Source organism: Ictalurus furcatus, chromosome 18, assembly GCF_023375685.1.
Source record: "Ictalurus furcatus strain D&B chromosome 18, Billie_1.0, whole genome shotgun sequence".
NCBI classification, from domain to species: domain Eukaryota; kingdom Metazoa; phylum Chordata; class Actinopteri; order Siluriformes; family Ictaluridae; genus Ictalurus; species Ictalurus furcatus.
The window spans coordinates 9,547,228-9,571,119 of record NC_071272.1 but is presented as its reverse complement, the minus strand read 5'-3'; the positions used below and the strand labels follow the sequence as shown (position 1 = coordinate 9,571,119).

The window sequence follows — 23,892 nt, the reverse complement described above, 5'->3', positions numbered from 1 at the left end:
ATTGGCTTCTAAGTTGAATTTTAAGTGTTTTTGGGTAATAGGCTAAATTTGAGCCAACACTCAGAACCAAGCCGCAGAATCTTTTCCCCACAGCGAGGAACACAAACTCCATCTTTACTGAAAACTGGTACCTGCCTCAGTAATCACCCTGATATCTAGCTCGCTCACTCACTCGCTCGCTCGCTCTCTCTCTCTCTCTCTCACACACACACACACACACACACACACACACACACACACACACAGTGCGAGAGTAAACTCAATAGTGTAGATAAAAAACACACAGTTTTTAAGGGTTTTTTGGTCCATTTTATATATTTTTTTTATTCATTAAAGGAAAGCAAAATGACTACAAATTACAAATGACACTAGGAGCCAATCACATCAGCCTACAGAGCGAGCGCAAGAGTATTCACGGTTATCATACACATCATTCAAGTATTTTACATTTGGGGAGTTTTTTTTTTTCTTCTCTCCATTCCTCTTCAGGATGATGAACTCAAGCAGAACGCTGATGAAATATTAACATTAACACCTTTACACAGTGCTTTCTTTTAAATATCTATGGCTTTATGGAATAATGCAGTTAATAACCAGATAACTATTTTATCATCCCTTTAACATCAGTTTCTTCCTCTGTGCTTAAAATAAAAATAAATCAAACTCATAGAGATTAAAACTGTTTCTGACCATCTGTTCCTCCTCTTCCCCCAACAGAAAAACCTACAGCTCATTCACCACGCTGCACTGCGCTCAGAAACCAGCTCGGTAACCAATTAACTATCATTAACTGAGTGTTTAATATGTAAATGTAAGAAGAGCTGCAGTTATTTCCTCTTTATTTATTTACTTATTAACATTCCTATTTTTCTCACGTGGCACTGAAACTTTAACATAGCTACAATACGGCAAAATTAAAAGGTGTTAAAAAAATCAGGGACAATAAAACTAAAAATATTGTACACACAATGCGGATATATAATCTTTTAATCGATCATAGAACACGGGGGTGTGTTCTGAAATCAGGTGAGGCCACACCCCCTCAGTCCATCCCTTAGGAAAATCTTTCAGGATCAAGGGGACAGGGTCTGGATAGGGGCGGCGTCATCCCTCTGTTAGAGGCATGGAGAGCAACGCCCAATTCATTTCTCCGCCCATCAATGAGGCATGTCAGCAAAAACAGGGCGTGGCTTCTGACTTCTCAGGTGAGCTGATCTCTGAAGCTGTGTATTTAAAGGGTTTTTTTTTTTTTTTTTAAATAAAGTTTTTCCCCCTATTCCTCCATTGTGTGTATGTTTTTGTTAAAGTCCTAGAGCACCTGCAGCAATGAACAGATGTTCTCACCTGTTCTTTTCCTCTCGCTCTTCAAGTAATATTGATGAAGTACGGACGCGGGGCGTGAACACGGAGACACAGCAGGAGAACGAATATGGTCCACAACACATGGGAGACACGGAGACGAGGGAAAACACCTGCCCACAGTACCAGGTAGGTATGTGTGTGAGTGTCGGGGAGGGGCGATTAAGGTGTCCGGCGCGGGAGAAGCAGAAAAACAGAGTAAAATAAGGCAACTGTGTAAAAGAGCGATGAGAAACACTGCGAGACGTTCGAGTCTTCCGCCCGCGTCACTTTACACCAAGCCCCACTCCAAACAGGAAGTTCAAACCCCAAAAAAACCCCACTCATCACCACCCGTCTCTCAGCCAATCATACGGGCTCAGGCTGGAAAGGTCACGGCGAGTGCTATGTCCAGATAAAGAAGGAAGCGATGAGAATAAAGGTGAAGAGTGAACAGTTTCCCCTCAGCAGCGACTCAGGCGTAAATAAGAAAAAAGGTGTTATGTCTGAAGGGAAGCGCTTGATTCATCCTCCGCACCGGAGCTCCGCCCGTGTGTGATGCGTGCGGGAGCGGCTGGACCCCAGAGGATTATGGGTAATGGGCGGGTAACGGTGAGGATGGTGGTGTCGGTTTCGGTCGGTGGATCACTGGCCAGACTCCGCAGCGGGGGCGGGGCCAGGCTTAGGCTCCAGGGTGTGGTCAGAGCTGTGGGTGTGGCGAGCAGAGGACTGAGACGGGTGACGGCGACGCCCATCACCACTGGAGGAGTGACGCTTACGACCTTCATCTATAGGAGGCTGAAGGTCAAACGACAGAAGACAGGATTTAACGCGTGCACGCACGCGCACACACACACGCGCACGCACGTGCACGCACACACACGCACACACACACTTACGTCGACTCTGAAGTCCTCCAGGCGTCTGAAGTTACGCAGGTACTCCTGCAGTTTGTAGCTGATCTCCAAAGTCTTCGCTTTAGAATATTTGAGAAAAGCCCAGAACTTCTCCAGACCATACAGCTGACCTACACACACACACCCCCCTCAAATCACATACTGATAGCGTACTAGAGTGTTCACTCTGTGGGATTCAGTGAGGTGTAGTGCGTGTATATATGTGTGTGTGTATGCATGCACACATATACATACATACATACATAATATTTATATATATATATTTATATATATTTATATATATATATTTATATATATATATATATATATATATATATATATACACATACACACACACACACACACACACACACACACATACATACAGTATCTCACAAAAGTGAGTACACCCCTCACATTTTTGTAAATATTTGATTATATCTTTTCATGTGACAACACTGAAGAAATGACACTTTGCTACAATGTACAGTAGTGAGTGTACAGCTTGTGTAACAGTGTAAATTTGCTGTCCCCTCAAAATAACTCAACACACAGCCATTAATGTCTAAACCGCTGGCAACAAAAGTGAGTACACCCCTAAGTGTAAATGTCCAAATTGGGCCCAATTAGCTATTTTCCCTCCCCGGTGTCATGTGACTTGTTAGTGTTACAAGGTCTCAGGTGTGAATGGGAGCAGGTGTGTTAAATTTGGTGTCATCGCTCTCACACTCCCTCATACTGGTCACTGGAAGTACAACATGGCACCTCATGGCAAAGAACTCTCTGAGGATCTGAAAAAAAGAATTGTTGCTTTACATAAAGATGGCCTAGGCTATAAAAAGATTGCCAAGACCCTGACACTGAACTGCAGCACGGTGGCCAAGACCATACAGCGGTTTAACAGGACAGGTTCCACTCAGAACAGGCCTCGCCATGGTCGACCAAAGAAGTTGAATGCACGTGCTCAGCGTCATATCCAGAGTTTGTCTTTGGGAAATAGATGTATGGGTGCTGCCAGCATTGCTGCAGAGGTTGAAGGGGCAGGGGGTCACCCTGTCAGTGCTCAGACCATACACCGCACACTGCATCAAATTGGTCTGCACGGCTGTCGTCCCAGAAGGAAGCCTCTTCTAAAGATGATGCACAAGAAAGCCCGTAAACAGTTTGCTGAAGACAAGCAGACTAAGGACATAGATTACTGGAACCATGTCCTGTGGTCTGATGAGACCAAGATAAACTTATTTGGTTCAGATGGTGTCAAGCGTGTGTGGCCGCAACCAGGTGAGGAGTACAAAGGCGAGTGTGTCTTGCCTACAGTCAAGCATGGTGGTGGGAGTGTCATGGTCTGGGGCTGCATGAGTGCTGCCGGCACTGGGGAGCTACAGTTCATTGAGGGAACCATGAATGCCAACATGTATTGTGACATACTGAAGCAGAGCATGATCAGTATGCAGTATTCCAGCATGATAACGACCCCAAACACACCTCCAAGATGACCACTGCCTTGCTAAAGAAGCTCAGGGTGAAGGTGATGGACTGGCCAAGCATGTCTCCAGACCTAAACCCTATTGAGCATCTATGGGACATCCTCAAACGGAAGGTGGAGGAGCACAAGGTCTCTAACATCCACCAGCTCCGTGATGTCGTCATGGAGGAGTGGAAGAGGACTCCAGTGGCAACCTGTGAAACTCTGGTGAACTCCATGCCCAAGAGGGTTACGGCAGTGCTGGAAAATAATGGTGGCCACACAAAATATTGACACTTTGGGCCCAATTTGGACATTTTCACTTAGTGGTGTACTCACGTTTGTTGCCAGCGGTTTAGACATTAATGGCTGTGTGTTGAGTTATTTGGAGGGGACAGCAAATTTACACTGTTACACAAGTTGTACACTCACTACTTTACATTGTAGCAAAGTGTCATTTCTTCAGTGTTGTCACATTAAAAGTTATAATCAAATATTTTTTGAGGGGTGTACTCACTTTTGTGAGATACTGTGTGTGTGTGTGTGTATATATATATATATATATATATATATATATATATATATATATATATATATATACACATATATATATACACATATATACACACACACACCCCTATATATATATATATATATAAATATATATAATGTGTGTGTGTGTGCGTGCATATGTATCTATGTGTGTGTGTGTGTCCTACCTGCTTCATAGTCTTTGACAGTTTCCTCCTGGAAGTCTTTGAAGATTTCAGGTCTGAACTTTCTCTCCAGACCGTAACTGTAATACCGGAACAGACACTCCAACCCGTACCTGATACACACACACACACACACACACACACACACACACACACACACACACACACGATTAGTACAAGTAGAACCAGATGCCAATGCCTCCACAAACACCTCTAGTCCTTCCTGTTATGATTGTGGACGTTAAAATAAACTTCAAACAGGAAAAAATTACTAAAAACTATTTCAGATCTTTGACCTTGTGGTGACCTTCACCCTGTTTAGACCACTTACATCATCTAATCAGTTCCTCTACTGGTTCCTGGGCAGAGTCTCTGTACCTCTAATTTAAACATTAGTTTATTGATGAGTTAGTTACAGTTATATTTAGATATCGCTATTCTAGACACTCAAAGCACTTTACATAGTATTGCGGGAGCGGGGTGTCTCCTATTAGTAGAGAGGAGAGAGTGATGTAGCCAGTTCAGAGATGGAGATTATTAGGGGATGATAGAGAAGGGTCAATGGGGGAATTTGTGCAGGGAACTGGGGTTATACCCCTACTCTTTACCATAAGTGTCCTGGGATTTTTAATGACCACAGAGAGTCAGGACCTCGGTTTAACGTCTCATCTGAAAGACGCTGCTGTTTTTACAGCATAGTGTCCCTGTCACTATACTGGGGCATTAAACCCCACAAAGACCACAGGGTGAGCGCCCCCTGCTGACCTCACTAATACCACTTCCAGCAGCAACTTAGTTTTCCTCAGGAGGTCTCCCATCCAGGTACTGGCCAGGATCAACCCTGCTTATCTTCAGTGGGAAACCAGTTGAGAACTGCAGGCAAATATGGTTCTGGCTATGAGTGATGCAAGTGGGCGGAGTCTCTGTACCTGTAACCCTCCTTGGCGTCCTCGACTCCCAGCTGTCTGAACTCCTCGTACATTTTCCTGTTAAAGTGATCACGCAGGAAGAACGACCAGAAACGGAAGAGTGTGTTCATCTCCTGAGACTGACCAATCCCCAACCGCTTACGCTCTGAGAGAGAGAGAGAGAGAGACAGAGAGAGAGAGAGAGAGAGCATTCTATCACAGCCTGAGGGACAAGAGCTAAGGAAGAGCTCTAAATCAACAACCGGCTCCATCACTCACCCAAACCCCACTCTCCATCATAAACACCGTCTTCCCTAACCCCGCCCACCCTAACCCCACCCACCATCATAAAGACCCACCCACCATAAACATCTTGTCCTTGTGTTATCATTATAGATATGACGTTGCATCTAGTTTATAAAATTTAATAATTTTGCTACATATTTTTCTTTGCATCTGTTCACTCAATTATTTTTTCACTTCTATTTTTTTAAAAACTGTTTATTATGGTTTGTTTAGTTCCTACTTCTCTTCTGCTGCTGTATGTTGCTTTGACAATACAAAAAACTTTTGTCATGCCAATAAAACACAAACTGAACTGAAATTGAGAGACAGTAAAGTTTTTTCTGCCATTTCTGTATTTTCACTTACACTTATATTTCACTGGTTCTGATCGTCAGAAAGTGTTGCTGAATATTAAGTGTGTGTGTACCATTGAGACAGCGTCGCCTGTATTTGTGGTAGACGTGCTGTGTGAAGCCATTCTCCTTCAGTAGCTCGTGTGATGGATGCTGGAATTTAGGAAGAGACTGAGGAGTGCAGCCGATGTTCCCCAACGCCGCCGTGCCTTCGGATGGACTTGCGTTTGAGCTACACACACACAGTTAAGCACAGGGGGTGCGGACAGAGTGTTACAGTGGTGTGTTTGTGTGTGTGTGTGTGTGTGTGTGTGCGCACGCGTGCGCAAGTGTTACCTGACGGATGCGGTCCGTGATCGATGTTCTCGCGAGTCCATCACCCAACCGACGTGACACTCCATTGGTGGATTCGAGCTGTGACGCGTCTTCCGCTTACGTGGCGTCTGAAACACACACACACAATAACACGCGTGTGTGCGAGTGTATTTATACATACACAGAAAGGGTCTGATGAAATCACAACACCGTTATGTGTGTGTGTATGTACCTTGGTGTCCACAGGCCGGCCATCCTTGATGACGGGGTAGAAGCGAGGTGTGTGTGTGTTGTGTTTGCAGCGGGGTGTGCGGGGTGTGCGAGGTGTGTGTGGCGCTCTGTATCCAGGCGAGTCAGGCACGGCAGTGGGGAGAGAGCGCGCCATCATGGAACGCTCCGGAGCGCCGAACAGCTTATTCGCCAGGTCATCTGTAGGAACTACACACACAAACACACACAGACAGCTTAGTGACATCACACACATGAACGTCTCAGTCACACAACCTGATTATAGGTCATAATGACAACGTGACTCACTTTGTTGTGGGCGGGGTGGGCAGGGCGGCACTTCCTGGTTGGGGTCGATGGGGGGTTCAGGGGTCAAACAGTCAAACTGCTCACGGCTGATCAGGTGCACCTTCTTGAAGTTCTCCACCTCTTGCTGCACACACACAATCAAATAACACTCTATACAATAACTGTACATACACACACACACACTTTCTTTATCTACAACCCAAATCACTACATTAGTGCAGCACACAAAGAGCTAAAGTAATACATCATAAAACCTCACCCCAGAGGTGTGTGTGTCCATCTCCCCCTCTACTCCTTACACACACCCACAGACTAAACTCTGTGGCGGGTGGTATTTATCACACACACACACACACACACACACACACACACACACACACACACACACACACACACACACAATGAACAGCTGCACAAAGCAAAGAGAGCAGAGTCCTGCCACATCCAGAACAGCAGCACTAAAGGCCTAAAGAGCACACACACACATATATTTTGGTGTACATGTGTCTGGATGATGCCCAGAGATTCACTAAGGTGCTTTAACGTGTTTCTGCTTGATTCTGAATGACGCCGTATTGTCCTGGTTGCCCAGGACGAGGTTCTACACACTGCTGGCGGACCTGGTTCACAGTTCACCAGTTTAATAAAGCTGAGGAATGAGTGAAGGACATTAGACGCTGGATTAGGAAGGCATAATAATAATAATAATAATATATAATTATAATCGACGTGTGACAACACTGGTAATACCGCTGTCACCGCTAATCGCTTTCGAATTAGCGGCAGTTTGGGGCAGCGACTGCCTGAATGTTGGGTTCATTATTACTCTTAATGAAAAGCACAACAACTACAAAACAGAACAATGACAAACTCGCTTATAAACTCTGTTATATTAAACACAGAACTTCTGAAACCAAATCTTCCACCATCGCCTGGTCAGTCAGCTCTCCTCACTCTCGTCACCTGGTGAATGAAATCTGACTCCTGCTGATCTGAGACTCGGACTCATTCGGCACAGGTTGCATCAAGTGGATGCGTTCGGTTTTTAATTGTAGCGTCCGTACTCTAACTGAACTAAATGATTTTTATTACTATAAAAAAGCTAAACGACGGTGGGGGTGGAGCCAAATGATGTAGTCGGCATGCGGCTGAACACTGTATAACACCGGCCATCACAGCAAGCTTACACTGCATGCTATTTAACTTCCTCTTACTTAATTCTGATGAGACAGAAGTACTTCTACTAGGACCACATGCTGCTAGAAGTAATCTTTCTCATCTCACAGTAACTCTGGATGGCCTTTCTGTTTCGTCATGTTCAGGAGTAAAAGACCTTGGAGTGATTATTGACTCCAGTCTTTCATTTGACCCTCATGTGGATAATATTACTAGGATAGCCTTCTTTCATCACAGAAATATTGCTAAGATAAGAAATATAATGTCACTACATGATGCAGAAAAATTAGTTTATGTTTTCATCACCTCTAGGTTGCATTACTGTAAAGCCTGTGCACATTTACTGACGTAATAATGTGCTAAAGTTTTTGTCAGGATGTTATGGATCAGTGGATTATCATGAGGCTTCATATGCGAACTGCCTCAGTTTTGTTAGTGTTTGTATATTGGTGCTCTGACCGAGACGGTGAATGAAGCTGCTGTTGTGATCGTATCTTGAAATGGTTTAAACCAATCGAAGGAGTACCTACACACACACACACACACACACACACACACACACACACACACACAGCTGTGTACAGCATAGTTTTGTACTAAACAAGGCGCCGGCCCACCGTGGAGCTTTAATGGATTATATATCTATATCCTGAATGTATACATTTCTGGAAAGCTGCTTTGGGGCATTGTGCAGTGTTAAAGCGCTCTACAAATAAAACTGAATGAAATGTAATTCTCTAACGTGTTGAAGCTGTTTTTACAGAAAGGCGAACTTCTCCAGCATTGAGAGAAGAACTCTGGCTACATACATCTCTCAGCATGAGGCTACAGGCTGATGTTTAGCTTGATGATGACGATTGAGTACCTTGATGGTGGCGTACTCCGGCTCATACGAGTCGTGCCACAGGTCCTGTTCGTAGTAGAACAGGCCGTCATTAATGACCTTAACGAGCTCGTTAGTGAGTTTGGAGCGGGAGACGTGGTTGCCGGTCCGGTCACCCCCGGGGTGTTTGCGCAGGTACGGTGGCGTCTGAGTCACTATCAGGATCTTGTTGACATCGTGGTCATCGATCTCGCCGTCCGACTCGTCGTCCGTCCACTCGGTGAATGTGTTCCTCCGCCCGTCCATCGCCTCCATCTCCTCATCAAACAAGAAGTCCAGCTCCTCAGGCTCATCCTGATCCCCTGGAGTAAGGCCACTCCGAGGGTCCTCCTGCTTCTGACACCACACAGAGGGGGCGGGTACAGACAGACAGAGAGAAAGGGTCAGAATGTACTGCAGGGATTGCTACAGGCTGACTTTATGGCAAAGAACATGTGTAGTGTAAACACTGTTTCCTGGGCCATGCTGTAAATAACACGTCGTGTGTGTTGTGTACTTTTGGTCTGGCCGGTGAGGGTCGTGGCCTTTTCTTCACTTCTATCCAGCACTCGGAATCGAGATCAGGGAGACTCGCTGATAAACCTTTCGGCATCGTCTTCAGGTTACACACTTCATCCTGCTTCTGCTCAGCTGCAGATGGAACTCGAGGAGAACCTACACACACACACCTTTAGACTCAGCTCAACTAGTTACAAACAGCTTTATCATGCATGAGGTGTCAGTGTGCGCCGTACCCGTGTGAGGTGCGTGTGAGTGCGCCGTACCTGTGCCTGGTGAGTCAGCCGTGTTGCGGGGGATGAACTCGGGACAGTTGATGAGTTGGGAAAAGTCGGTGTGCGTGTGTTCAGGGAGCATTAACCCAGGGAGAGGCCATTTCTCCGGTTCCTCTCTACACCGAATCTTCATATCAATAATCTCCACCTCCTTACTGTCCTTTAGAGCCTGAAATCACACACACGCGCGTGCGCAAGCACACTTTAATAAGGTGTGATTTTTGCTAGCTCAGTGGTCAGAACAGTGCTGCAGTAACTGACTGAGGTATCTCATCTTCAGATGCAGATCCAGACTCACAAAAACTTTAACATTTAAAAACATTACAGCTGTTCAACATCCTGCACTTTATCACCATTACTGTATAAACATTTTATAAACTTTTCAAGTTCTGTAGTCTTATCCGTGATGAATTTGAGTGTCACCACTGTGATGAGGCAGATGTCAGTGGTGTTACCTCGGTGATGAGGCGGATGTCAGTGGTGAGCGCTTGAACACGGTGGAAGCTAGCAATCAGGGCTACAGGCAGGAAGCCGCCCTCATCCATCTTCCTCCTGAGAAAAAAGTCCCGCTCCAGATTCCCCACACTGAAGTAGTACTCACTGTATACACACACACACACACACACACACACTTACTATAAGATTTTACGACTGATGTGTCAGTAACTGCCATGAGAAACTATGGGAACCATATATGGCTCTTTCAGCGATGGCCTATGGTTCAACGGCGTGAAAAAATAATAAATAAAAACAATCATGCATCAAGAAAGCTAGTGGGTCAATTCAATTAAAACTCTACATCTTACATATTTTAAAATATTACATAATTCATAATCGATGCCCGTTTGTCATGTACACGCCAACCAATCACGATGTGGCACAAGTGGAATTTTCACTGGACGGTGTGGAGCAGAGCAGTAAACTCCCCGTCTAATCCATAAATCAGATGAAAACTACACAGCCATTGTGTATTAAATTTTTAATGAAAGAAGCAGCTAAAAGAAAAAAAAGACGAGAATCGTTATTTCCAATAAGAACACACAGACGAATCTGTGTATTTAGAAGTAGTATTAAAGTATGTAGTGTTCAATTTACTCTCAATTACATCCTGCATCCTGTATTGAATTAAATGAAGTCCAAGCGCCACCTGCAGGCCTATCAGGTGAAATGCAGGCTGTTAGGTCAAGAAGACACAAAATGTGAAATGGCCTTTATTTACCTTACCACTTTTTATAATTATACAATAATAATAATAATAATAATAATAATAATAACAAAGATAATAAATAAGCAGATAAGAACAAGAAGACACATAAAACCGTCAAACAATATGTTATGATTTTTTTCTTTAAAGAGCCAGACACAAGTGAATTTTATTTTTTGCTTTTATGGCTCTGCCAGCTAAAAAGTTTAAAAAGGACCTCTGGAGTAAAATGTGTGTAATATGTTACTGTGTGCATGTGCACTCACATCTGTCTCTTGATGTACTCTTTGAGCAGGTCCTGGTCCACGCTGTAGAGCTCTGCGCTGCTCATGTTGTCGTAGTAATAGGTCACTGACTGTGCGTATTTAGGATCGTACACACCGTCCTTCCCCTCATACTTATAGCTGTACTGATAGTCAAAGTGACCTGCAGGGGACGGATGGACGGACACACACACACACCTTACATCACAGGCTCAACTCACATCTGCAATTATTATGTTCAACACCATACAGAACAAACAGTACATCAATCACGTTTGTGTGTGTGTGAGAGAGAGAGAGAGAGAGAGAGAGAGAGAGAGAGAGAGACAGACATGAACAAACCTCGCCCTCCCCTTCCCCGTCCTCTTCCTCGTCCCCGTCCTCTTCCTCGTCCTCTGAACCCTCCTCTGAACGGCGCTCCCTCACTCTTCACACTTGACACCTCATCGTGATCGTCTCTAAACTGATCACGCTCGTATTTACCACTGTGCCAGTCTACACACAAACATTAGTATTTCAGTGTTAATCACAACACTTTCGTACTATTAGAACTAAACCAAACACAATCAGAAATCATGTGTTAAACTGACACAGGTGATCATGATATCTGACCTCTGAGGTCGTTCCTGTTGTTGTGGTGCATTCTGGGAGTTTCTCCCTGGCGTGCGTTGTTCCGGGAGGCTGAGCGCTCTCGTGGTCCCTCAGACTTCACCTCAATCATCAGAGGAACCCACTTATGCTTATTTCCTGCTTATATAGAGAAAAATAAGCAGAAACTTCAAAACAAATCTACACTAAATAATAATAATAATAATAATAATAATAATAATAATAAATAAACCAAGGAATAGAACAAGATCCACACAGCACAAAAAAAAGTCGAGGGGATGTTGATGGATCTGATCTAGCTCTGCCCGTTGGACTTTGTGTTACAGCGAGTGGAACAAGGGGAAGGAAAAGAACAGGGAGCAGTAATTATTTCAGCATGTAGTTCTGGACTTGTCCTGCAGGTGGCAGTGAAGCCCCTCTACAACTTAGTCTTTTTACAGTGACTTGGCCCTGCACTTCTCTACTGAACATGTAGAGCAATCCCTGATGCTGCTGCTACCACCCCACACACACACACCTTTCTTCCTGTGAGCATTGTTCTTGTGCGAGTCTTCCTCTCCGTTCTTCTCCTCTCCTGAATCATCTGATTTGGTCTTCTGGTTCTCTTTAGTCTCCTCGCTGTCCCTCTTCTCTTTAGACTCTCTTTTCACTGATGCCTTCTTACACCCCTGAATGAATGAACAAACATGAGCACACACACAGACCTGAATAATTCAGTAATTTTAAATGATCACACATACACACAGTGAGATGTTAATAAGATCTATGCTGCTGAGTGCTGGATTGTAATGCACTGATTGCAGAGTTTCTGTAACTGCTGCTGAAGCTGCTGTAGTGTAAGAGGAATAAAACACTCAGGATGTGCTGTTATACAAATAATAAAAATCAACTTGGTTAAACAGGAGACCTCGCATGATATTAAAGTATCACCCTCCTGTGAGAGTGTGTGTGTGTGTGTGTGTTATTCCTGTCTCTGAGGTCTCATTTCTAATGAACGGTGCAAGAGGACACGCACTCTCGCGCACACACACACGAGGAAGGGCTTCTCGATCCAGAAAGAGATTTATTTCCTGATAATGTGGATGTTACTAGTTTGTATAATAACAATTACAACAACAACAACAACTAATAATAATAATAATAATAATAACAACAGACCGTTCTCACAGTCCGTGTGTGGTCACTTCCGGGGCTGAACATCGGCGTAAACTGATTTCCGCTCTGCAGCAGAGACGGGCGCAGGAAGGTTTACTACATCACCTCGAGATGTTCCTCACATCAACATTTGTAAAATTGTTGTAAATCATATGACGATATCCAAACAGAAGGGTTATAAATTCTTCTATGAAAACTACATCTTCAACTACAAAGACAAGTTTAAATGTAACTTTTCAATTTAATTTAAAGGCTACTCGAGATGCGTAACAGGCTAAACCATGTGATGAAATTCATAATGTTGAAAAATTTTAACAGCTTAAACTGCGTTTTTATCTGGAAGTGATCCCGTGTTGTGATGTAATAATATTTCATATAACAGTGTGAGGTGGTAGATTGCGGGGCACAGTGTTGCCGGTCCATGAAGAAAACCCAACAGCCACACCCTCTGCAGGTTACCTGTTCAGGATGGATTGCAGCCAGCTCCAGATCAAGGAGATAAATCTGTGTGTTCAGTATGGGACTGCAGTGGAGGTTTATTTAAACAGTTTACAGTTAAGTCGTGGAGTCGTGGTGGTCCACGGGTGGAGCGGGTCCATAACGGACCGCAGGCTGTTCATCACTGATCTCAGATCTGCTGCAATTTTGGGGTTTTTCCTTTTCCAGTACATTTGGTGGTTTATGGTGAACATTTCCCTAGCTGTTCCATTCCCAAACAATATCATGAATCCCTTCGTTCCTCCGTCAGATGGAAAAGAATGAAAACTGAGATAGGGTTGTTTAGTGGAACTATTAGAACATTTAGGGACAGAACAATTCCTTGCTGTGTTCGCTGCCTTCCATGTGGACTATAGGCGAAGGGTTTTCACTAGTATTTGCAGCTCTTTGTAAACGCGGAAGTGTGATAAAGGCCTATCAGCATATTGGAATGAAAAGAGCAGTGACAGTGGGAGAGTCCACACATCAGTGGGCCAGTCTATTCATAATTTTAGATGAAAACTGATGTTTCGGAGTGGACGTAGTATTTGGGCTGCTCGACAGATCAACGATTTATTCATTATCACAATTCTGACATCACAGAAACTTTAAATATTTTAATGAGCCTCTAATGAATCTGTTTTTTGTTCTGTAAGCTGGGGGCGTGTGCAGAATAACCAAAACATCACAGTTCTCAGAGACATTTATACAATCCACCATATTTATCCTGATATGCAGGTTTTAAAGCTGTATATATTTGTGTGTGTGTTGTGAAAACACCTTAATGTGTGTAAATAAACAGAAACAAACACCACATTGTACATAGTTTACGTGTCACTCATTACTTCCTGTTGAGACTGACCTGCACTTCCTTGGTGGCGATCTCTCCGGGCGTTGGCCAGTTGGTCGCATCTCCAAAATCTCCAACCTTATACATACACACACACATTTTAATATAATTGGATGTATAATTACACAAATCTACTGACAACTTAAGCAGCCATGAATGTGTGTCTGTGAGTGAGTGAGTGAGACACACACACATACACACACCTTTCCTCCTCTCCTGGATCGGGGGGTTCCTGCTCTCACCACTTTCGCTGGTCCAGTTTGCTCTGAAAAAACAAACATCATAAATACACTCAAAAACAAAATTAACACACATACACTGTGTCAGATATTTTAGCACTTCATCATGTTCACACAGCTACTGTAGCTGATCACTGCACACAGCTGAGGTTAATGAGGACTTCACACACGAATCGTGACCTCACAGTTAAATGAGTATTCTAATATCCATCTACATCCCTAATATCTGCTGCATGTGTCGTGTGTGTGTGTGTGTGTGTGTGTGTGTGTGAGAGAGAGAGAGAGAGAGAGAGAGAGAGAGAGAGAGAAAGAGAGAGAGAGAGACAGTAACACTTCTCTCTAGAGATTGATTAGTCACACAGATGTCCCTCATGGTTCAATACTCTCACCTCTACTGTTTACGCTTCTCACTAACGAGGTTAAAAACATCACGCTACAATAATAAAGTTAAATCAATATCTCTCTCGCTGTTTATACCACTGTTTCACATTGCAGCGTAACCCATTCATCCTCTCTACTTAGGTCAGAGTGATTAGTACAGCACACACACACACACACACACACACACACACACACACACACACAGATCAGTGAAGACCAGATCTGCCCGGCCCATATACACACTCAGATAAAGAGTAACAGGGCGGATGCTTCAACCGATTTCTTTTTCTCTCACTCACTCGCTCTCTCTCATACACACACACACACACACACACACACACACACACACAGTAGGCTGGTGGATGATCAGCTGTAATTGTGAAAGCAGACTGGGGTCATCAGTGCAAAGATGGAAATATAAGAGTTAAAATATAGAGAACAGAATGGAGTTAAAACTCAAACCCTAGCAGTACAATGAGATTAGAGTGGTCAGAGTTAGCTGTCAGTAATGCTGCAGGTAAACATGTGATATGAGACACGGAGTAAAGCGGCGTCACACAACACTTCCATGCACACACATATGAACGCTAGAGATGGGAAACACAAGCATTAACATGAAGTTTCTCTCTAAAGTGCAAGCTTGGTGAACTCTGACCTGCGAATTCGTATTACGTGAAGCCACGTGACCAACAGAAGATTGACACGCCATTGCGTGACCTCTTCAGGATGATTATAGCACTGTCGCACCACCACGTTTTATACAACACACCTTTAAAATAATACAACCCCAATTCCAAAAAAAATGGGAACCCCCCCGAAAAAAAGTCCTCTGAAAATTCAATACACGCTGTACTACATCATTAACACATTATTTGATGTTTTACTTTGTGAATTTAATTTATTTTTGAAAATATACACTCATTTCAAATCTGAGGACTGAAACACATTCCAAAAAATTTGGTACAGTCGACAGTTTACCACTGTGTTTACCTTTCCTTTTAATAACACTTATTTTGAGTGTGTGTGTGTGTGAGAGAGAGAGAGAGAGAGAGAGAGAGAGAGAGAGTGTGAGTGAAGACACCAGTTGGTTAAGTTTAGCAAGTGGAATTTACCTCGATTCATCCATTATGCATTTCTTCAGCTGCACGACTGTACAAGGACTTCATTGCCTTATTTTGCACTTCATAATGCACCACACATTCTCAATTGGAGACAGGTCAGGACTGCAGGCAGGCCATGCTAGCACCCGCACTCTCTATTTACACAACCATGTCCTTGTAATCCGGGCAGAATGTGGTTTGGCGTTGTCCTGCTCTGAATGGCAGCATATGTTGCTCGGAAACGTGTACATATCTTTCTGCATTAATGGTGCCCTCACAGATGTGCAAGTTCCCCATACCATGGGCACTGACACACCCCCATACCATGACAGACGCTGGCTTTTGGATCTGATGCTGATAACAGCTTGGATGGTCCTTATCCTGTTTGGCTCGGAGAACACGACGGCTGTTTTGTCCAAAAACTATTTGAAATGTTGACTCGTCGGACCACAAAACACGATTCCACTGTACTACTGTCCATCTCAGATGAGACCGAGCCCAGAGAAGTGGGCGGAGCTTCTGGACAGTGTTGATGTATGGCTTCTCCTTTGCATAGTAAAGGTTTAACTTGCATCTGTGGATGCAGTGGCAAATGGTGTTGACTGCAAGGTTTACCGAAGTATTCCCGAGCCCATGTCAGGATATTCATTACACTCATGACGGTTTTTAACCCTCTTACCCCTAAGTTCCCACAGTATTATGTCCCATAACCCTATATTCCCCAGAGAAACAGCACACCAACCCTGAGTTCCTGGGCCAAAATCTACATTTTAATTTTAACATTTTTAGGCCTTGAAACAACTTATAATAATGTATTTGTGTAATCTTACTTTGAAAATGAAGCAGTTCAGTGTTTTTACTCCACTTAGAGCACAATTCTTAACTAGAGAAATGACGAAAAAATGCTCGCTAAAATCCTTCTACTCATTTAGAAGTACCATACGAGCATCAGCGTGGTCAATGCCTTTGAATAACTTCAAGTAAATAATAAATAAATAAATGCATTTTAGCGCCAAAAGTCAAGTTTCTGGTGATAATCAGACCAGCAGGTAGTGTTTTCACGAATGCACAGAAATGGTCCCGTTATGACTCCAGACCCCTGCAGTGTCAGTCGCACTGGTTGATGCTGAAGATGAAGACGGATCAGGGTCTGAATCAGGAGAGTTTGCGTCTCTATCAGTTTCGGTTTCAACATCGCCTGAACTTTCACTGCTGTCACTATCTAGAATCCTTGCTCTCGCCTGTGTAACTGTTTTAGATGTACCTGTGTTCACTGTAGGTGTAACTTGTAAGCTGGAACATGACTAGCTTTTCGCTTTGGCATTTTTAGTTAATTTCTACTATTACACCAATATTCACGCTTGGATCAGCTTCATCGTAATGCCGGCGTAATAACGTAATCACGTCATGACGTCATCAACCTTCCGGGTCAAAAAATAATAATTAAATATTTATTAAGTAAGGAATCATAGCAGAGTAATGCCGGTATACCAGCCTTACGGGGATAACGTTTACACTGTAAAGCCACTATATCGGCCTTACGGGGATTTGGCATAGATGACCAAGCCGGTGTTTTGTCCTTACGGGAATAGATCAAAGATGGGCAAGCCGGTTTTACGGCCATACGGGGTAAGTGGGTTAAGACAGTGAAATCTGAGGGATTGGAGATGATGTGCATTCAATTCAATTCAATTCAATTTTATTTGTATAGCGCTTTTTACAATAGACATTGTCTCAAAGCAGCTTTACAGAAATATCAACATGGTATACAGATATTAAAGGTGCGAATTTATCCCAATTGAGCAAGCCACTGAGTGGCGATGGTGGCAAGGAAAAACTCCCTAAGATGTTTTAAGAGGAAGAAACCTTGAGAGGAACCCGACTCAGAAGGGAACCCATCCTCATCTGGGTAACAACAGATAGTGTGAAAAAGTTCATTATGGATTTATATGAAGTCTGTATGGCCTTAGGAGCAGCCGTAGTCCCAGCAGTCTGGAATTAAAGAAGATTTGAGCTCCATCCAGAGGCAGAAAGGATCTGGATCTCTAGTATCTCCATAAATTCGTGTGGTGCTCGGCGAAAGGAGAGAGGGAGAAAAAAGATAATTATGACTGCGAAGTAGTAGAACAGAATCTAGTCAGGGTAGGCTTGAGTAAACAAATACGTTTTAAGCCTAGACTTAAACACTGAGACTGTGTCTGAGTCCCGAACACTAATAGGAAGACTGTTCCATAACTGTGGGGCTCTATAAGAGAAAGCTCTTCCCCCTGCTGTAGCCTTCACTATTCGAGGTACCGTCAAATAGCCTGCATCTTTTGATCTAAGTAGGCGTGGCAGATTATATAAAACCAAAAGGTCGCTTAGATATTGTGGCGCGAGACCATTTAGTGCTTTATAGGTTAATAAAAGTATTTTATAGTTAATGCGAGATTTTACTGGGAGCCAATGCAGTATTGATAATATCGGTGTGATATGGTCGTACCTTCTAGTTCTAGTTAGGACTCTAGCAGCTGCATTCTGGACTAACTGAATTCAGAAGTGGTTTCGGCTTCACACTTTACGTACCGAGATTTGACCGGATTCCTTGAATCTTTTAATGATATTGTGCACTGTAGAAGGTGAAATGCCCAAAATCCTACAGATTTATCTTTGGGGAATGTTGTTCTCAAAGTGTTGGATTATTCACTGACACATCTGTTGGCAGATCGGGGAGCCTAGACCCATCCTTGCTCTTGAACGACTAGGCCTTTTTTGGAGGCTCCTTATATACCATGATTAGGCGATTGCCTCACCTGTTTCACATCACATTCTTATTTCAACTTCTCACATCACTATTAGTCCTAAACTGCCCCTGTCCCAACTTTTTTGGAAAGTGTTGCATGCATCAATTTCAAAATAAACAATTACCTTCAAAAAACTATGCAACTGATTAGTTAAAACATCAAATACCTCGTCTTTATATGTTTTCTGTTTAAATACAAGTCAAAGTACACACACATCACTCCTCTTTGTTTTTATTAGCATTTTCCATACTGCCCCAACTTTTTTGGAATTGGGGTTGTATTAAATCAACATCAGAAGAGAAGCTGCTTGGATTGCGGTGTCGCTCCGCACAGGAACCAGTGGTATATTTTAACATTGGCGTGTGATGTTATATCCGGTTGCTCCCCATATTCGCAGGCAAATCTCACACGCAGGAAGTGTGAGGTCATCGCCGCTTTAGTTTGTTCATTCAGTTGTGTGCAGTGGGACACGGTGCTGTAGCGCCCCCACACTCTTCACACTGCTATTGCACTCTCCGATGTGTCAGGTTAATTCCTGAGCATGTCCATGTGATGCACAGAACCCCAGGATCTGTGTGGCAGCCATTTTGTGTACACTAACAGTAAATCAGCATTATGATGGTGTGCGTCCATGTCACTGTATACAAAGAAACTCTTCTGCCACAGCCCTTTGTCTCAGGACCCACCCTACCATCAAGCCCAGTCCTAGCATCAGGCCCCGCCCACAAGTCCACTGATATTTTTCTTGTGTTCTGAATCACTGAAAATGAAAAGGGCAGTTTTCACTGTTTTACTGCAGATGTGAAAAACTTGCGTTTTTGTAAAACGTCATGCCTGTTCTATGTGATTAGCACGTGTTATAAATGTGCCAGTACTCTGCGCATCTCGGCTGAGCGGGTCGTTACTCTGTACTTTAGTTAATAAGGTGTTTGCGGCTTAATTTCCCGTGGTGTAGAGAGAATCTGAACAGCTCTGTACTGCTCCTGGATCCACCTAACTGCTGCTATATACCACACAGAGAACCCAGATAACAACCCAGGACCCAGATCAGACCTGGTTCAGACCCGAGAGAACAGCTGCAGTTCCACCTCATGGTCAGAACACAGAGGAATCTCCTGGCGTTGGTGGTGTTTTTATGCATTTTTCCTTCAAACACTCGATATGCAGTTATACTCGAGGAGTCTGATCCAACACGTTATGACGTCTGATCTTGTGAGGGTCATGAGCTCCTCTGTGGTCGTGTTTATGATTAGATATATACAGAGCTAGAGCTGCGTACAGCCAGGAAATAAACTACTTTACTGTTAGTTTAACAAAAGTTCATTTTAGAGTTTACAGAAATTTATAGAAATATATATACACACAGACTTTAAAAGCTGGACAGGCCCACAAACATCTAAACACATGGGTTTATTATTTTCCCTCCAGGTTTCCTTCACTGTTCCCCATTTTCATCCACACACCTCAGCAAAGTCTGAACATTGTTTGTGGCAATATTTGGATTATTTTTATTTCAGGCTTTTTATTTTCAGAAAATAAAACCTGTATGGTGTACATAACAGCACACACACACACACAGAGGTACAGTTTGTGAGCTGTACATGTCATCTGAACAGCGAGTGTGAGCGAGTATGTGATATAGATCACATCACCATGGAGCAGAAATGTTTAACCAGATCTTGGATCAGTGCTGTAATGCTAATAATTAGGCTTGCAACAACTAATAAATAAAATTAATAATTAAAATAACAGACAGCAAATATATTATTATAGATTAGTTGGGTCAGGGACGTCACCATGGATAACCCCGCCCCCGTCAGTGATGTCACTGTGGATAACGTGAACTAACACGCTTTCTAGAAAAAACACAAAATAAAAACTGAACTTTTATCAGATTAATTGAAGAAATAATCGTCAGATTAACCTTTAATCAAAATAATCGTTAGTTGCAGCCCTAGTAATAAGACAAAAATAAATAAATAAATCTCAGTTTGTGGTGTTAGTGAGAAACAGTAAAAAGTGTAAACTCCTCTGTCCTGAAGTGGAGAAACTTAAAGTTACAGCTTCACCTCTGACTGTTACACAGCTCTGACACTGGAGACTCCTTCCATAAACATCTTACACACATTTTTAATCTGTTTATTATCAGTGGAGCTTATGCTGTACACGTACCTGTGAACAAGCCGTTACTATAGAAACGATAACACATTAGCATTAATATAAACCTGCATTACTGTCACAGCTGCTGTTATAGAGAATTAATCAACACCTTCTGACCCAATCACAATTCAGAAGTCAGGAGCAGAGCTGTGGTGCAAATTATGATCATTTGTATCAGACGAGTGTTTGAAATATGTTCAGCACAAATCACTGATAAATTATTATTAATAATTGTGTGTGTTTGTCTGACAGAGTGAGAGAGAGAGATGTTTAACTGAGCAAAGATCCGAGCAGTTTATACTAAAGAGTAAACACACTTAAAATTGAAGTGTCATCATCCCTAAATGTGAGGATTTTTGCTCAGTCACATGGCTGAAACCCTCTCTCTCGCTCCAGGAGCATGATGGGAGATTAGCATTAACTCAGCTATTTTACACACACACACACACACACACACACCAACGTGTTGTAACTCATTTCCAGCGTTATAACTGACACACACACGCCGGTATAAACCAGCTCATGCTAAAGGATATAAAACACATGATGTGTCAGTTTAAAGCTACAGGCTAATCAGCTAGCATTAGGTTTGTCGTTTACAAGTGTTTAGCTTGCCAAGTTACTAATACACCACCATATCCACTATAAAACTTTATAAACAGCTGAAAATATTAATATGACTGCGAAAAGAACGCAACTTTTCTGGAACAAGTCCGACCCGACATCAGCCGTGGAGACAAACACGTGGAGTTCATCCGGGTACTTTTACACTGCTAATAACCCGGATTAGCATCGCGGCTTCGAGAAAATGCGAAAAGTTAACAAGCTCGTGGTAACAAAACAACAAATACTGACTGAAATAAAACAATAAGTAAAAATTTAAATCATGTGTGTAGTTTAGCGGAATTAGCATGTGTGTTTTAGCGGAGTTAGCATGTGTGTAGGCCCGTCCGCCATTGTTAGCACACAGCACGAGACAGGCCAGGGTGACGGAATAATTAGCAGTTAGCATCCACTAGCATCCCATAGCTAGCCAGCACACTGGGTTATGTGGTTCTTCAGGGCACGTTAGAGGCAAAACACCACAGGAACGTCACCGGAAAATAGAAATTAAACAAATTCGGCTTTAAAAGTCAGAATGCGACACCGAAGTACAACGAGGCGGTTCATTAGCAAGCCCGCGTGCAATCATAATGACCGTTACACAGATTTACTTCAGGGTCTCTCTCTCTCACTCTCACACACACACACGAGTCAAACAGAATGCTACTGTTACTTGAATAAAAGCAGCCTGCTAGTTAGTGATGATTAGTCAGAATAGAATGCTAACATGTGAACAGTTAGAGAGTCATCATCCTAGCGTTAGCCGTGTGCTTAGCTGTTAGCCGAGTTAGCATGATAGCGGATTTGTGACAGCTGCTTGATAAGCACTCCCTCAACAGCACGAACACCACCACAGCTCGCTTTTGTGTGTTTAGCCGGAGTTACAGAGGGAAGAGCTGGGGCCGCTTACCGGGCGCAGTCTGTCCGTTCACCGTCACCGAGTTGAGCTTCTTGGTCCAGGGGTTGACTTTGGGCGGAGGCGCCTCTCTGAACTCCTTCTTCTCCTGCAGGCTGCTCTCCTCCCCGGCCTGCTTCGAGCTCGGCTCCGGGGTGAGCGCTCTGTGTCCGGCGGGCGGCTGGAGGTCCTCCTCCTCCTGCAGAAGCGGGGTCGCGGTGGTATGCAGGAGAGTCTCCACCTGAGTGGCCATGTCTACGTTCCTCCTTTCCCCCAACGTGAACGTGCTCTCCAAATTAAACCACACAAAAAAGTCCCTCTTCTGTGCGTCTCTTCCCTCACTCCTGCTCCTCTCCGCTCCACTCGACTTCGCTCTGAGCCGCACGACGACGGATTCTCATTAAAACATGTAAAATGTAAAAAAAAAAAAATAATAGATCCTGCACTGAGCCTCTCGGCCTGATTCTTCCCTCAGCGATCAGCACCACGCGACAGCCGCCCGGGGGCGCGCACGCAGCAGCGATGGCGGAGACATGAACGCGCACGCTGCGATACGCAGTGACGGCACGATGACGTCACCGCGTTCTTGTTGTGGCCGCTGCAAGACGGGTTTAAAGTGCTGCTTTAAAGCGGGGAGGTGCTGTCTACCTACCTACCTACCTACCTACCACAGCCCAAAGTATGTGCCTGCTTGACCATCATAGTGCTTGTTGAACATCTCATTCCAGATTTACTCTGCCTTTAGTGTTATAATGCGCTCCACTCTTCTGGGAAGGCTTTCCACTAGATTTTGGGGTGTGGCTGTGGGGATTTGTGTTCATTCAGCTACAAGAGCGTTAGTGAGGTTGAGATCAGTTGCCGATGGTGATGTCAGGAAGCTCCAGTTCTTGTTCATCCCAAAGGTGTTCAGTGGGGTTGAGGTCAGAGTTCTGTGCAGGACACTCGAGTTCTTCTACCTTCTTCCAACCTTCACACACCACGTTGTCATGGAGCTCGCTTTGTGCACAGGTGCACTGTCATGTTGGAACAGGTTTGGCCCTCTTAGTTCCACACACCATGTCTGCATGGTGCTCACTTATTGCACAGGGGAACAGGTTTGGGATTCTTAGTTCCAGTGAAGGGAAACTGTAAAGCTACAGCATACAGAGACTTTCTATACAACTGTGTGGTTTAAACTTTGTGGTAACAGTTTGGGGAGGAAGCTCATATGGGTGTGATGGTTGGGGTGCACATACTTTTGGTCATATAGTGTATTTGTCTGTCTATAATAATATTTGTGTTAATGGTAAATTAAATGTATTATTATTATTATTATTATTATTGTTAAACCCCCACATTTTCTCTGTAATACACTGATTGTGTTTAATGTGTAAATATTCTGTAAAGTTTAAAATGAATTTTCACTGCAGCATTTAGAAACTTCTCCTGAAATGTTAGTGTGTGTTCTTGAATATATTTTACACTGTGTGTGTGTGTGTGTGTGTGTGTGTGTGTGTGTGTGTGTGTACATGATCTGATTCAGGTTGTT

At 43.5% G+C, this 23,892-nt stretch overlaps 1 protein-coding gene across 6 annotated transcripts; it reads right to left on the bottom strand.

The window, feature by feature from the left end:
- Positions 1–296: 296 nt before the first annotated feature.
- Positions 297–23,337, bottom strand: larp1 (La ribonucleoprotein 1, translational regulator). Of its 6 annotated transcripts, none has more exons than XM_053648476.1 (20): positions 22,380–23,337; positions 14,407–14,468; positions 14,216–14,281; positions 12,880–12,942; positions 12,239–12,389; positions 11,725–11,862; positions 11,455–11,607; positions 11,116–11,275; positions 10,101–10,245; positions 9,637–9,814; positions 9,369–9,526; positions 8,855–9,205; positions 6,814–6,937; positions 6,509–6,714; positions 6,298–6,404; positions 6,036–6,193; positions 5,345–5,489; positions 4,419–4,528; positions 2,238–2,365; positions 297–2,136 (listed from the first exon to the last, which is right to left on the bottom strand). In XM_053648476.1, exons 1-20 carry the CDS (start codon positions 22,615–22,617, stop codon positions 1,984–1,986), a joined length of 2,994 nt encoding a protein of 997 aa, XP_053504451.1. In that variant the 5' UTR covers positions 22,618–23,337; the 3' UTR covers positions 297–1,983. The 6 variants fall into 6 exon arrangements, with proteins under 6 accessions (XP_053504451.1, XP_053504449.1, XP_053504450.1 ...); XM_053648474.1 differs by having other exon boundaries at positions 8,855–9,208; positions 22,380–23,336; XM_053648475.1 differs by having other exon boundaries at positions 8,855–9,208; positions 11,725–11,859; positions 22,380–23,336.
- Positions 23,338–23,892: the final 555 nt, after the last annotated feature.